Source organism: Capsicum annuum, chromosome 3 (assembly GCF_002878395.1).
Source record: "Capsicum annuum cultivar UCD-10X-F1 chromosome 3, UCD10Xv1.1, whole genome shotgun sequence".
NCBI classification, from domain to species: domain Eukaryota; kingdom Viridiplantae; phylum Streptophyta; class Magnoliopsida; order Solanales; family Solanaceae; genus Capsicum; species Capsicum annuum.
This window is the reverse complement of record NC_061113.1, coordinates 248345311-248362044: the sequence shown is the minus strand read 5'-3', so window position 1 is coordinate 248362044 and position 16734 is coordinate 248345311. Positions and strand designations below refer to the sequence as shown.

The window sequence follows — 16734 nt, the reverse complement described above, 5'->3', positions numbered from 1 at the left end:
TCATAATTGTATCATCCTCCCAAACGACTCCCACTCACGCAATCTAAACTTAACCCCTAATGCTTATTACTCCTTCCCCATGTAAAGACACATAATCTCGGCTTTATTCCACCCAACTTAGGGCCCGTTTGGTACAAGGCATAAGTCATAACTAATTTTGCGATTAAAATTAAGATGAGCTTATCCCATGTTTGGTTGGGATAAAATGCTTAGAATAACTTATTTCGAGATTAGTTATCACAGGATTGTCGTGTTGTCTTTATTCCACCTTGAGGTGGGATAATTAATCCCATAGATAATCCCGGAATAACTTGTGTCCAACCAAACGACCCCTAAGGGACATCCCTTCTTTTCTGGATGTTCTAGCATTACAGAAATACTACTCCAGATTAAAGATAAGACACTTTGCTCTTAAAGAAAAAATTAAACAGAAGTGGAAGGCAATATCAGTGAAAAATGCAGTCAACATTTTCTCCTTCAAACAAATTTATTAGACTAGATAGCAACAAACAACGCTAGTCCTATATCAGATCAAGTTTCATCTCTGCTTCTTCATCATTCACAGAATCCTTGAGCACTTGAAAGATTCACAGCTTTGAAGGGGACTTGTAAAAAGCCCATGGTTCGTCGGGAGTCGCATACTGAGTCACCTGCTTAATGTTTAGGTAGTTCTCGAGACTCCTGCGAGGAAGAAGAAAGAGCAAGATATCATTTATCAGCTGTACAACTTGCGTGGTAATACTACAACCACAACTTTACCCTTCATACAAGGTTGCTTTTCTACAACACAGTTAATTCCAGAAAGAGAATTTTAAGGGTTGATGAAGGGAAAGTGAGGTAATTGCTAAGCCACTTGAATGTTATTCAAGATGGTACACCACAATCAACCAATGAGTGCTTACCATTCCCCAAGTTCGCGTCCAAAACCACTACGCTTTTTACCTCCCCATGGAGGTTGCCAAAAGCATGGCTGCGAGCAGTTGATCCAGACGATCCCTGACTGAAAAGCCTGCAAAGTCCAATTAATAAGAGGTAATCCTTGATTTTGAAGAAGCAGTGTTTTTTGGTATGGATAAACAATGTTTTTAGCTATTGAGGAACTACTCTCACCTTTGTGAAACGTTCACACCTTTCAAGATCTTTTGACATAATAGCAGACGCCAAACCATACCTAACAAAGAAGTGTAATAAGGGAAAAGAATGTTTGTAAAATAACAGAATCATAGATTTGAAGTCTAGCCAACTCACTTCGTATCATTTGCTAGTTCAATAGCTTCCTCTTCAGTTTTAAATGTTTTGACACAAAGAACAGGTCCAAATACCTCCTCTTTCCAGATTTCCATGGACTTATCAACATCAGTTATGATTGTTGGTTGAACGTAGTATCCTTTCTTTAAGTGCTGAAATCCAGTGGAGAATTAAGTCATGTTTCAACTGATTAATAAATACATCACCTGCATACTTTCAACCAAAAGCATTTCTTACCTGAGGTCGGTCCCCACCATAAAGAATGGTTGCACCTTCACTTTTGGCTGTTGAGATGAACTTCAAGACCTTCTCATACTGAAAGGTAAAACAGTCCACATATAAGAATTTGCCCATAAGTTCGCTAAGAAGGAAAAAGAAACCAGCAGATAAACATGATCTGCACGTCATGAATGAGAAACAAGAAAAGAACAGACTAGACACAAATTGGAAGCCAATATCCATGTCATTTTAAAATGATACTGCTTTACTCAGTGATGACAGAGTTCCTATTAGTATCTTAAAAGACTTCTAAACTGTTGTGAATTATGATCATTCTCTCTATTTTTGAGATTTTTTCATAATAACTACACCGACCACCCCACGCCGATTGTATTATGATTTCCCCTCAAATTATTTTTAAGATGTAAGCCAACCACCTTTTACTTCAGGGTGTTGTTATAGAAACTTTCCTTCACTTAGCAAATGATTGGTTGACAATATTTTGGACAAGAAGACCAATTATTTTCTCATTAATTTTGGCAAGTAACATGAATTCTCTTAATCTTAAATCTTACATCGAACTAAATTAAATTCCACCAGTTCTGAAATAAATGATATCTCACATCAATAGTTCTTTAATAATGACATCGACTAACTAGGGAAAGCAGATGGATATATACAGCATTGACTGCCGTTAATACTGGCAGTACTCAATTACTATCCAATATAGAGTTTTACCAAGAACTTTAGATGGGATATACACCAAACATCTAAGTTCCTAACCCAAAGTTATGCAATTATGGCCAGAACTAATCAGATTTCTTTGCTACGAATAGGATAAGAAACAAGGGTGTGAATTGAATTTCAAATTGACAGTATTAGCAACGAAGTTTCTTGATAATGGTATTAGCAACAAAGTTTAACGAGGAAGAATTTGTTACTCTCAGATTAAGGTCCCATGCATTTTTGATAAATTAGAGGTGAAGTTAACAAGATAAAAACGGGAGGTGACATTAAACAATGGGAACACTGAGGTGAAGTTAACAAGATGAAACTGGAGGTGACATTAAACGATGGGAACACTTTAACAAGAACCATAATGCAATGGAAACGCATCCACCCCCACCCCATCCCACCAAAATCCTTCATTTCTCCCAAGCTAAGAGTTAGTTACAGTAAAGAAATATATTTTCAATAATCACCCTAATCATCTGGTGGATAGAAGTAGTAGTTTGAGGCATCATCTTTGCTGACCTTGCAAAGAAATGCCTGGCAAGAGCTATCCTATTCTATTGTCTTGGTCAAATACTCAGTATGTGTTTATCTTGGGGAGGAGGGGACGATCCTTTTATATTGTGCATTCAGAATTAACTGGTCAAATCATCCTTGTGGAAGGGGACCAAATACTTCATAATTATTCCATTTTATCAAATATCTCCAGCAGGCAGAGATTTGGTCCATTCTCTTGCAACACATCTAACAGTTTTACAACCTCCTCTCATTTTTTTAATAGGACCCGTTGTTTTCAATAAATATCAGCCACAAGGGGTAGTCTTCCCAAGTGAACTCAAGAGACGACATGAACATGGTGGCTTTTCAATCTAGCTTACATTCTTGTTAAGTACTGTTATATCTAAAACGAACTAGACCATCCATAAACAGATTCTCTTAACCTTTTTATTCCTTTATTCTTCATACAGTGAAAATAGCTTCTGTCAAGTCTGAGATATATCTATCGAGCAAACTATACATGTAGTTGTGGAGTAAGTTCTAAATTTACTGCAAGCTCAAAACTATGCTTCTGGCTAGCTGGACAAATTTCAGAGAGCAGTCACCATTATTTCTTTTTTTTTCTTGATTTTTATCCTCCTTTAAACAAAAGTCAATAGGTAACAAACTAACATATGGAGAACTAGGGTTTAATGACATAATTTCTTTACCTGTCCACGACTAATGACAGGACCAAGCTTGCAGTCTTCTTCCAAGGGATCCGAGATTTTGATGTTTTTCGTCCACTCAAGAAGCCTGTCCAAAAATTTTGGAGCAATTGTATCCTGCAAATTGATAATTTGGCTTCACAAAGAGCTCTAGTGTTTGACGATAATAGAAAGGGCAATAGCATTACAGGATGCATCAAAGGGACTTTGTAATAGTATTTTTTTCACAGAGTTATGATAAGGTGGCACAAGAATTTTCCTTTTCTTTTAAAAAAAAGCTAGGTCTCACCCTCTATCTGAGAGTCGATCATCCTACTCTTTTCTTAAAAAGGGCAGTTGAAACTGATCTATTTACTATTTGAGAATGAAAAAACCTTTCTGCTAAGACCATGTCTTCCATTTATTTTTTTTATAAAGAAAGTTAATTGCGCAGAAAATAACATGCCTTTCATTTTCCTTCTTACTCCCTCAGTCTCAAGTTATGTGGCACACTTTCTTTTTTAGTCCGTCCAAAAAAGAATGTCATCTTTCTATAATTTGAAACAATCTGCTTGAAAATTTCCCTTTTACCCTTAACAAAATGGATTATAGTCACACAAATGGTCAAGGAGTGTATTGGACCACAAATTTAAAAAGTCTTTGTTTTTTTCTCAAGCTTTGTGCCAAGTCAAACGGTGCTTGTAAATTTGATAAAAAATGCTTATTTTTCAAAAGTATTTTTTTTTAGAGGGAAATCTCTGAATTCTAACATATATCTGTTACAGAGCACTTTGTTTTCAGTTAAGGATATTAAAATTTTCTAAGGTCAAACTAATATCAATGTCCAAATTGGGACCAAATTCTAATCAAAGGAAGAAGGCTATTTTAGCCTTTTCTTTGATAAAGTATTATCTGGTTTACAGAGGTATAGTGTAGATGCACATTATGCTCAGTCAGCCATTAGGATGACCAACTCCCCCCCCCCCCCCCCCCCAAACACACCACCCTTCCTGTTCCAACATTCAAGAATTCTGGTCAGATATTGACTGTTTCCCGAAACTGAATTAAGTAGGTCGCCCATCCTATTATTTTTTTTATATATAACCGTGGTGTCCAGGCCAGCTTGCGCGCAGCTCATCTAATTCCACGGGATAGAGAGAAAAGGAATTAGTCGATCCATCTCTTTGGTATGACTTATCTTAATGCTTCTCTTAATAACCAATTGAGCCTTTTCTATTCAAAGAAATGAGAAAATTCTCATTCCATACTATCGGGAATGGCTCTCCACATATTGTGGAATCTTATCTGACAACTATAAATTAAACTAATCACGAATCAGCAGTTATCTAAATCAAGTAAGACATATGACCCCTCTCACTATGACGAAAAGGTTTGCAGTGATGTTCCTGTTACACTGCAAAAAAAGACATGCGTATGATACAAGATGTGTATGCTCTGTGAACTATTTAGCTGATATTATGTTTGGCTCAGGTACCATCAGTGAACTACCAAGCTAAGGAGCAAGCGAGTTTCACATAATTATAAACCTGAAGAAACTTCATTATGAGCAACCAGAAGAATGAGTGACCCCGATATAGAATTATGAGAAAACCTAATTATCCATTCCTTAAGATACTCATCGCCCCTACAATCATCTTGTATTCTTAAGGAATTGCTGATTGCCTCTAGATAAATGGTAAACGGTGTGGAATCAGAGAACTGTGTTAAACAAAAAATGAAAACTGACTAAATGGATGGGCCTTCTCCAACATTTAGTTACCTGTAATATAAGACGTGATGTTGCACTGCAAATTTGACCATTTGTCCAAAAGCAGCCAAAAAGAGTCCACTCAGCAGCTGTGCAAACAATGAGGACACTTTAATTCAAGAGCTATATTAATTTCTTAATTGCAGCGGAAAGGTGAACTCTGAAATGCATGAGGGTGTAGAAAGTAGTATTAAGACTCCAATTCCAACAGTTTAAGCAATTATTACGCATCTATACATTACTCAGTGTTTAGAGCATCAATTTGTTATGTGTTAATCAACTGTTCAATTTCAATAGCTGGCTTTCCCCTATTCTTTCTTTCCTTCTTTTTTATATATTGATGATGTTCCTCCGAAATATAAGAATATTGAAGTGATGAATTTCCTCCTTTTCCAAAATTATCAATTTGTTAAGTATATCATAGCAAATTCCAGATTATTCAGGAAAAGATAACATATACTAGACGGGGATTGTCACATAGGGTCAAAAAGAGCAAACCTATATCAAGGTCATGAACATCATCAAACACAACTATTGGACTCTTCCCACCAAGCTCTAGAGTGACGGGCTGCAAATGGCATACAGAGGCTTAGTATGCTGAATCCAACAGCATATCAGTATTGCCAATAAAAAACTAAATAATTATTCAGATGTGGGCATACTTTAACAAGTTGAGCTGCAGCGGTCATGATCTTGACCCCTGTTGGGCCACTTCCTGTAAATGCAATCTGCTCACACAAAGAAGTAAAATGCATTCACCACATGAAATTACATAGTACTAAAGGCAAGCACAAATTAATAAGCATAGATACACCTAAAAACAAAGCAAACCTTGTCAACATCAGGATGTGATACCAAAGGAGAACCAGCTTCATGTCCCAATCCTGTTAGTATGTTAAGGGCACCAGGAGGAAGACCCACCTCTCTACAGATTTCACCCAACTCCAAAGAGGTACTGAATTTGAAAAACAAGAAAAGAGTAAAGATGTTAATGATATGGACCAATAATATGGATAATGGAGAAAAAAAATGAGGACTCACATAGATGCTAGCTCTGATGGCTTAAGTACTGCTGCACAACCAGCAGCTAGGGCAGGAGCGACTTTCCATGTGGTCATCAAAAGAGGATAATTCCTTCATTATGAAACAGAAGCTCACAAGTCAACTGCCTAAATCTTCTCTCATACCAAACACGAAAAATCCATTGAAATTCACAATGCTCCAGAAGACTGATTTTCCACTTCCCTTATTTGTTAATAAAAAAGTTATCTTATTAGGAACCTGTGAAACTGTAAATCCCGCGTTTCCCATTTACTGGAGTGAATGGTAAAAATAAGAAAAGAGAAAAAAAAGATTCTCTTGAAGCATGTCCCTTCTCCCTCCCCCTGTCAACACCCCTCTCGACTTTCACAAGTATTCCTGATTGCCTTGAAGATGCAACTCGTTTGAGGTCAATAAACAAAGAAATATTTAGGAGGGACTCTACACTTTCCTATATCCCCTCGAGTCTCCTATTTTTTAATCTAATTTCTCTAGTCCTTTTCTCAAGGCACCTAAATAACTCTAATTACTAGAATATCAACTTTCCAAAGGCTTTCATCTCAATGGGATTTCACCTTTTGAAGAACCTGAAATGCATATGTTGTCAATATCCAATAAATGTAGTTCTCACTAGTCCACTTGATTATCATTCCCGATGCTCGTGTTAAGTTGGCATCCAACATGGTCAATTTAAGACACCACTGAACTAGCCGATAACTACTTTAATGAGCTACAATTGCAAACTATTGTTGTTTCTTTGGGAATTCAAAAGGACATCTTAATTAATCATAAAGATCAAAGTTAGGCTCACTAGAACAGTCTCTCATTTTTCATAAATTCTCATAACCACATAGCAGCCACATGAACAGTAACTATAGGTACAATGCAGAAGTTGGTCGCCTATAACATCATATTGGTTGGAAAAATAAGAATACCATACTCCGAACTGGGTTGAAAGAGATAACAAGAGCATAAATCATTAATGGTAAGTGGCGTACCATGGAGTAATCAACCCCACAACACCAAGAGGTTCTCTTAAAACATGGCTCTTGAATGAATCCAAATGAAGTTTAACTTCAGTCTTCTTTTTTGAATCCAAAGCTTCAGCGAGATCTGCATAGTACTCAAAACACGCTACGACATCATCCTGGAAGATAAGAAAGTGTACGTAAGTAAACAAAGTATTTTGAACAAATAAAACTGGGTTTATCCCATTAAGCAAGAACGTACTATATCAGAGGCTGCCTCGAACCAGGGCTTTCCGTTATCAATAGTTTCAAGTGTAGCTAGTTCAGGCCTTCTCTCCTGTACCTGCAGTACATGTAAAAACAGTAGCAATGGAATCACTTATGCATAAAAGAAATCACTAGTCATATAAATATCTGACACTCAAACACCAAGAATCAAGATAAATGATATATACGCAGCAGCTATAAATACACTACAATATAATCTAATCAAACTGGTTTTGCTATCTACTATTGTATTTCACAACCATCGAAGTAATTCGGAGATTACTTCGAAAGGTAGCGAAAAACTGACATTATCATACTGCTGTTCAGTTCAGTTCAGTTCAGAAGAAAAGCGATTTTTTTTGGTTGAGAATGCAACATAAAAGAGAAACAATTTACTGTCATTCAAACAGAATAAGCTACGCAAGTGTTATCAATTAGATTTAAATTGGTGATGGCACTATTCATTAGCTGAAGGACACAACTAGACAGATTTTCCTTTTTTGGGTTACAGATCGAGCGATCTTGATGCGACTCCAGGGCTATATACAAATATTTTGTTAACTGATCTAACAAGATCCACTATCATATTGTCTTAGATGAGAAATTCCACTTAAAAATAATTAAAACATAATAGCGTCAGAATTTCGTAGAGGTAGTTCAGGCCAAGCAAACTAACAAAGTTAGATTAACTTATTCCTGAAAGAAATTAAAACCTACTACATGCTCCACCTAATTACAACAACGGGAAAAATAACCAAACTGATGAAACCAACCTTAGCAGCAATAGCACGAAGATACTTAGCGCGCTGTGCTCCAGTTGTAGAACCCCAATCATCTCGACGAAGCGCTCTCCGTGCAGCTTTCACGGCGATATCTACATCCTCCGCTGTGGCTGCCGGAATATCCCCTGAAAATCCAATATAAGATTAAAAAAAAAATACAATCAGATCAAACAAAAAACAATTAATTTCAAACCATATCTAAAAAAAAAAAAAAAAAAAACCTTGAAAATCCTATTCTAGAAAATATTCTAACTTCCAACCATAAAACACTCACAAATCTTCACAAAAAAAATAAAAATAAACACAAACTTTGAAATTAAACCTAGAAACTAGAATACCGATAGTCTCTTCAGTGGCCGGATTGATGATGGGTAACCGATTCTTCTTAACGGGTTCCCTCCAGTCACCATCGATGAACAACTGGCGAGTAGGGATTCGTATATTAGGAATTGCCATGATTTTACACTTCGATCACTTCACTACTTTGTAGAGTACTGTGTGCTAATGATAAGAGTAGAAAAAAATAGCGCAGCGCTGATTCCTACTTTATAGCTGAATTTGTTGAAAAGATTTCAATTGAAAAAAATGCCATCTATAGCGACTGTAAAGGTGTCCCGGGCTGTGCGCGTCACTTTTCGGGTCCCGCGCGTGTACGCTCGAGCTTGTGTGCACACAATAACGCACTAAACAACAATATAATAATACCCGATGAAATTCACTAAATAAGGTCTAAGAGAGGGTATATGCAAAATTTATATCTATATCTTCAAATTTAAAAACCTATTTCGAAAGATTTTTAGTTAAAGTGAAACATATCAAAATAAGAATGAATAAAAAAAATAGTGTAAACCTTGAAATACTTTTGCCATCTCATTTGATGAATTTATGTAAAAAATTAAAAAATTATATAAAATATGTCTGTTAATAAATTAAATATGACATTAATTAATAGTTAAACATGAAAGTAGGGTCGATATAAAAATTCTCCCAACTCTTAGATCATCTCCTTTTTAGCTTTTATTTCGAACTAATGGAGTTAGTAGAAGTATTTTGAAAAGAGGAAAATTGTATAATAGTAATGTTTATTTCATCTTTTTGTATAGTCTTATTTCGTAATAATTGGATTAAGGAAAACATACAAAGTAAATAATTCAAAAAAGCATGCACTTTATAAACGAGATGATCTGGACAGACTGGACTTGTCCATGTGAGTAAAAGTTGAAAGATCACAAGTAATGTCTAACTCCATAACTAGTACACGTAGAATGTAGTATCACTTTATATTTGCGACTTTTCAACTACTTTATTCTCTATCATATTAGTTACTTGACACACCAAAATATTTATTAGAAATTTATTTAACCAAATTAACTTTATTAATTATACTTTAAAAATATAAACTTGAGTATATATACTTTATTTAGTCATTTAATGATAAAGGTAGTATTGAAAGAACATCATAAAATTCTCTTGATATCATCAAGGTACAACTAAATTAAAATAAATATTTTTAGAAAGGAGGCCAGCTAATTAAAAAGATGTGAATGGAGTATAAAACACCACATCACATATGTAAATTGTACTTACAGAAATTGGAAATACACATGTTTACAATGAATTTTTTCATTCATGAAAAATAAACTTCAACCATAAAGAAAATATGAAGAAACATAAATTATTGATAAACAATTTTGCTTCCCGCTTGATTCTTCTCTCTATAATTTGACGGCTAGGATGATCTCTTTATAAATGCTCCGTGAATTTATGTGGAGATTCTTCAATGAAATACTTTATCTTTAAATATACATGATTTAAGGTTTATGTTAAAGTAGTCTTCAAGTCAGATTTCGAGTAAGGTAACCTTCAAAAACTCACGAGAAATTAAATTCTTTTTATAAAATCCCATGAAATTTCAGTGTCTAAAAATACTTGTGGATTTTCTTCTTGTACTTTGATGGGCGCCTACTGCAAGCTTGCATTATATTGGCTTAAATCGTTGTCAGGCATCTAAAGTTGTCCTGAAAATTCACTTACACCCCTCAACTAAGGCTTGTGTCCATCAGGCATCTCAAGTGCTAAAATTGGTGCATATTAGGCACAAAATATTGATTTGGCAAGAAGAGTGTGTTACACTCTTTTTGAATGCGTGAATAGTAGAATAAATAATAGAATTTTACTTTTTTTTAATTAAAAAAATTATATTTAAATTATTTTATTAATATAATTTTTAATTATTATAATTTTTTAATTGGCAAAATGGCTCGATAGACCCTTGTACTATGTTTGATTTGTAATGTGGGTACTCCTATTTACATGTTTGTCATCTGGACCCTTGACCCCACTAAAAAAATAACATTTTAAACCCCTCTAACGGTGTGTGTAACACAACCGCCCCACGTCAATTGTCGCGTCAGCTTCCACGTCATTTTTAAGTATAACATTAAATTCCATGCCCCACATCAGCTATCACGCCAGTTGCCATGTCATTTTTAAGTATTACATTAAATTTCATGTCATTTTTAAAATGTTGCATAAAAAATTAAATATTAAAATAAATTCTTTTTATAAATTTTATAAATTCTAATACAAAAACACAATAAATTTTTAATTTAAATTAATTTAAATTTTAAACTAGAAATTTAAATTTTCAACTGTAAATTCTAGTACACAAACACAATAAATTTTTAATTTAAATTTTTAACTATAAATTTAAATTTTTAACTATAAATTCTAATACACAAATACAATAAATTTAACTAAACATCAAATTTATTCCAAATAATTGAAATTTTGCTCCAATTAATTTAAAGTTTTGACTATAAATTCACATATACAAACATAATGAATTTTAAATTTTTATTTAAATATCTTTAACAATTTGTAAAAGTTATAAAATTAATCCTAAACAAAATAAAAAATTTAAATTAAGAAAGTGAATTAATAAAAAATTTTAAAAGTAAAAATGGTAGGGGTTGTGTGTAGTGGGGGGAGGAGAGTGAGGAAATAGATCGAGCAGGGGGGTTGGTTTTGGTGGGGAAACACGGGGGCTGTAGGGAGGGGGCACTGCAGTGGTACAGATGGTCGGCATTAATGGTGATGGCCGGCATTAGGGGTACTGATGGCCATGGCAGCCGGTGGGGGTAGAGGACTTGTGGACGGCGGTGGGGGTGGGGTAGAGGGGTGCTGGATAGGGGGAGGGGGTTTTTTTTAAAAAAAAATAATTATTTTAAAAATTTTTAAAATATATTTAAATTAAAAAATTGGGGGACTTTTTTTATTTTTTTAATATAAAATTGACCTCCACTCGCACTCAAGGCGCATGCCTGCACGCGTTTCGTCCTACTCCGATATTTTAATGCCATATAGGTTTGGTCAACGGTCAAAGGTTTTAAAATGTTGCTTTTTAGTGGGTTCAAGAGTCCAGATGACAAACATGTCAATAGGAGTATCCACATTACAAATCGGACATAGTACAAGGGTCTATCGAGCTATTTTGCCTTCTTAATAAATAAAAAAAAAAATCTCCCCTCCGGTTCATCGCCGTCTTCATCACCCCTCCCCCCAAATCGTCATCAACCCCCCATTCCCGTCATCTTCATCTCCTTTTTTCATTAAAAAATTATGAGGAATGCATTCTTGACGGAAAATCAACTTCAAAATTTTAAAATTATTCGAATTTACACACTCGAACCAACATCGGAAATCAATTTTTAATTTATTTTTTTAAAAGTTTAATTTTTTGAGAAAAATAGAGAAGAGAAAATCGTTGTCTTCAGCTCCCCCCGCGTCTTCGTCGTCTTCACAACACCAACATGAAAGTTACTAAAATTCTTAGGTTTTTGTTTTAGAATAAAGTTGATTTACATACAAATATAGCCCTGAAATTGAGTTGTAGTAGTTGTGTTTTTCAGTTTTCAATTTGGGTGTTTCGATTTTGAGCTACTGATTTTTATTTTTTTGTTCTTTTGGTCGCCATTAATTTCGTCTCCAATTGCGACTTAGGATGACGAAGGGAAGTTGATGGAGGAGGGAGGGGCAGGGTGGGGGTGGGGGTAGGTCGGTTGTCATTCATTTGTGGGTGGGTGTGACGCCGTCAGGGGAGGGGGTGTGAAGAAGACGACGTTGGGGGGCGGGGTTTTTTTTTTTAAATTAAGAAATTATTATTAAATAGATAATTAAATAGAAAAATGGAAAAAATCAACAATTTCACGTATAATTTTTTTTGCCACCTGTTTTTTTAATTGGTTAGTTTTGCCACGTCAGGTGAGTGTGTTACACATACTCTATATCTTTCGTTGATTAGGCAAAAAAGGCCTAATTGGATTAAAATTTGGGTAGGTTAGGGTCCTGATAGGTACACATGCCTTAGTTGAGGGGTCTAAGTGAACTTTCGGGACAACTTTAGGTTCCTGGCATAACTTTAGCCTTTTATTTATGTACTAGAGGTGCATAGCCCGTGTCAGCACTGGTCCAACACTATAGACATTTTTTAGCACCAAAATTCGATATTGATGAGATACAAATATAAATGTACATTGATTTAAAATGATAACTTTTTAAATAATAACTATTTGACGGTGCTCGCTAACAAATGAAGTTTTACAAGATAGTTTTTTTCTCATAATAAGAAAGTGTGATATGTCAAGTAGTCGGGCTATTTTAATTGTTTGATGATAAGATTGAGACCTGTTACAAAATATAGAAAAGATGTAGAACTAATATTTATAGGATTATTTCATACAAAAATTAGGACAACAGATACTTCAATTAACAACGAAGTCTTGGATCATCTTCTCAAAGGCAAAACACTTATAAATACATATATTGAAATGTTTTGAACCACTACTAAGTTAAGAAATTCTTATAGATGGGTGCACAATATTATCAGATCTAGATATCCAAATATAACAACAGTTAAAATTGAGGTGGCAGCGCCAAAAGCATTTTCAAGATTGACTATTGTGATTTATAATACTTTTTATGTAATTTTTAAATGATATATGTTATACCATCTGTCTCAATTTAAGTGGTATTGATACAATTTTTGAGAGTTAACTAAATTTTTTTACATATTTTTAAAATACTTTAAATTATTAATTGTTGTGATTTGTAGTACTTTTTCTTCTATTCCAATTTACGTGCCAGTAATAAAATTTAGAGAGTCAACCAATTTTTTTTTTGTCTTTTTAATTACTTTAAATTGTTAATTATTATGATTTATAATACTTTTACGTGATTCTCAAATATATAATAGATTAAAATTGAAAGTAAAATAAACAAATATAAAAGGAAGTATCTAAGTAGGCAACACAAACAAATACGTTGATCTACTACCTGCTTATCATTTTATGTCTATTTTATCTTTTTTATTAAATATCATTAATTTTTTAATACTTAGATGATTAATTAAGAGCGGTATTTAGTAAAATTACAATTGAAACAGCTGAAATACACATGTCATAAATGTCTATTTTTTTTTAATTAAATATTATTATTTTTTTAATACATAAATGGCCTACAATAATTAATTAAGAGTGATACAGTAAAATCAAGGTTGAAGGACACCAACTTAATTTAAAACATCAAGAGTTAATTTATCATTTATCGATTTTATCATTTTATTAAATATTATTAATTTTTTAATATTTAGATGACTCATCGTAATTATTAGGAGCGATATTTAGTACAATTATGGTTGAAGCAGATACAACAAATATGTCATAAACACATATTTTTGTTGTTTTAACTAAATACTATTAATATACTAATACATAAATGACTTATAATAATTAATTAGGGGTGATATAGTAAAATTATGGCGCAACTCCTGAAGCAGCCATGTCGAAGTCAATGTTTTAATTAAATATTATGAATTTTTTAATACATAACTGACTTATAATAATAATTAAGGGTGATAAGGTAAATCACGGTTGAAGGAGGTCAACTTAATTTAATACATCAAAAATTAATTTATTATTTTATGTTTATTTTATTTTTTAAAATATTATTAAATTTTTAACACTTAGATAACTCATAATAATTAATTCTGAGCTATATTTAGCAAAATTATGGTTGAAGCAGCTGCAGCAGACACGCCATCTATTTTTTTAATTAAATATTATTAATTTTTTAATACATAAATGACTTATAATAATTAATCAGGAATGATATAGTAAAATCACGGTTAAAGCAACTGTAACAAATATCATAAATATCTATTTTTTGAATTAAATATTATTAATTCTAATATATAAATGACTTATAATAATTAATTATGGGTAATATAGTAAAAATATTATTAATTTTAATATATAAATGATTTATAATAATTAATTAGGAGTAGTATAGCAAATCACGAAATAATTAGAAATAATATAGTAAATAATGAAGCAGCTGGTCGAAATCAGCGCTTCTATTATATAGAAAAAAGAAAATTAAGAGAATATTCCTTTTAAAAATTCTTTCTACACTTTCCATCACCTTTTCATACTTTGCATGTGGGTCGGTGGATGTTTGGATGGATTTATATTTTGGTCAAAATGACTTTTAAGTTATTTTTTATTTTTTTAAGTATTTGACAAGTTTTAAAATTATTTTTAAAAAAGGCAAAATTTACTTTTTATAAGGTAAAAACATCAATGCCCAACTTATTTTTTTTTGGCTTATATAAGCCATTGTATTTTGATCAATTAAAAGATATTTTTGTCCCTCAAAATTTTTCCTTATTTCAAAATTATCCTTGTGTAACTATATTAGTACTATGAAACTTTTAATTTATGAAATATGAATTTTTATATATTATGCTCCTTCTTTAATGTATTCTTTTAAATTTGGACAATCATTATTGTACAACATATGAATTTCTCTAATAAGAAAATAACTCACCAACCAAAATATACAGAGAATACTCATTGAAGATATACAATTTCATGGACGATTAGTGAATGATACATCTATATTTCACGACGCAATATTCGTATTCGCCAATATTTTTAATAGTGATAGTCATTACTCAATCAACGAATAATGTATTTTCTAATTAAGTGTCTTTTTTTTATCAAACAAATAGTATCATTTGTGACCAACTTTTTATCTATTAATGTAATTATAATGATTAGTAACATATATATTTTGCTCAATGATTTAAACTCTTTTAACAGAGAAAAAAGGTCTTAGCGCACAAATTAATAATCATTCATGAAAATATTATATATATATATATATATACATTAAAACATATATTATTTTTAATTTGAATCATTTTAGAAATAAAAATTAATAATAATCAATTTTATATATTGTTAACAGCTTTAAGAATATTTCGGACATTTTAACAAAAAAAAATTGCTTAAAAGCACTTGTTTACCAAACACATCGATAACGTTTTTTTAGTTTCAGCACCTTTATTCAAATATGCAACTGTTTATTTTTAAAATAAGTTCAGTATTTTCAAAAGTATTTTTAAACAACTTTTTAGAAGACACTTTTTTTCCAGCCTATCCAAACGGGCACTAATCATAAGTGATTGTATTAGTCGCAGTCTGGAGATCTGATTTTATGCCTTTCATGGGAAATCATCAGATGAAATGGGCATTTTATGTGATTTTATCTCATGATTTTATATCATGACATGAAATTTCAAATTCATCTATAATAAAAAAATATCAAATCATTTCAAATATAAAAATTAACCCACAAATTTATATTTTGTAGAAAAAAACACATCATTATTTATTGCATGCTAACAACTATTTATTTCATATGTAAATATATTTATAGATCATATTATTACTCTTTAAATCATTTATATTTCGTATAACTACTATTTTCCTATTACTTTAAATCATCTTCAAGTTTACTATTTATTATTCAGCAAATTCATTATTTTTGACCAAATTCATACACCAATCATGTTTAATTAATTATTTATTGAATTAAAGTTTAATCAATAAATGTTGTTTTTTTATACTCCATAGTTTTTTAATAGTGTATTATACTTTATTATAAACTTTTTCTTATTTGATAAGTCTGTATATATATAAAAAATTGGGACAATTTTGATAATTTTCACAATTTATGAATTTTTTATGTTCATAAGAAAATATACAACATAAAAAATTCAAATTACATATTCAAATAAAATTTTAACTTCAGCTTATAATTTTAAATTATAATTTCATATCATGATTTTAAATCATGATTTCGTGTCATGACCCTTAATATCAGTGGCATCTTGTTGATAATATAATCTCAATGATCTTTTGGCTGATTTTGCTGATTTGCTATCTTATCGAAAATCTTCTTTTTTCGATGATCAAATTTTTGATTCCTTAGTCGCTGATTTGATCCAGTTAATTGTTCACGACAAACAAAATACTCCACGAATCATTGTCCCAAAAATCATACTATAATAATAATAATATTTTAACATTTAATGTCAGAGCCTGTGAATTTTCATAGTAAATATGTTAGGTGAAGTGATGATGCTTAGCATAGATATAAGACTCTTCCAACTATGGATATGG

At 32.1% G+C, this 16734-nt stretch overlaps 1 protein-coding gene across 1 annotated transcript; it reads right to left on the bottom strand.

Moving 5' to 3' along the window:
• Positions 1-389: 389 nt before the first annotated feature.
• Positions 390-8899, bottom strand: LOC107862443 (aminoaldehyde dehydrogenase 2). Its single transcript, XM_016708033.2, has 15 exons — positions 8548-8899; positions 8201-8334; positions 7423-7503; positions 7191-7339; positions 6193-6285; positions 5983-6106; positions 5814-5879; positions 5650-5719; positions 5164-5240; positions 3408-3521; positions 1486-1563; positions 1249-1400; positions 1111-1171; positions 903-1009; positions 390-681 (listed from the first exon to the last, which is right to left on the bottom strand). Exons 1-15 carry the CDS (start codon positions 8663-8665, stop codon positions 588-590), a joined length of 1518 nt encoding a protein of 505 aa, XP_016563519.1. The 5' UTR covers positions 8666-8899; the 3' UTR covers positions 390-587.
• Between the last annotated feature and the right edge of the window lie 7835 nt (positions 8900-16734).

Bases quoted from the DNA above. Each gene is read 5' to 3' on its own strand.
- LOC107862443 (XM_016708033.2), bottom strand. From the start codon at position 8,665: ATGGCAATTCCTAATATACGAATCCCTACTCGCCAGTTGTTCATCGAT. The intron at 5,880-5,982 runs GTTTGCTTTGTT...TTGTGTGAGCAG, and splicing joins CACATCCTGATGTTGACAAG to ATTGCATTTACAGGAAGTGG. The intron at 682-902 runs GTAAGCACTCAT...TCTTCCTCGCAG, and splicing joins GGACGCGAACTTGGGGAATG to GAGTCTCGAGAACTACCTAA.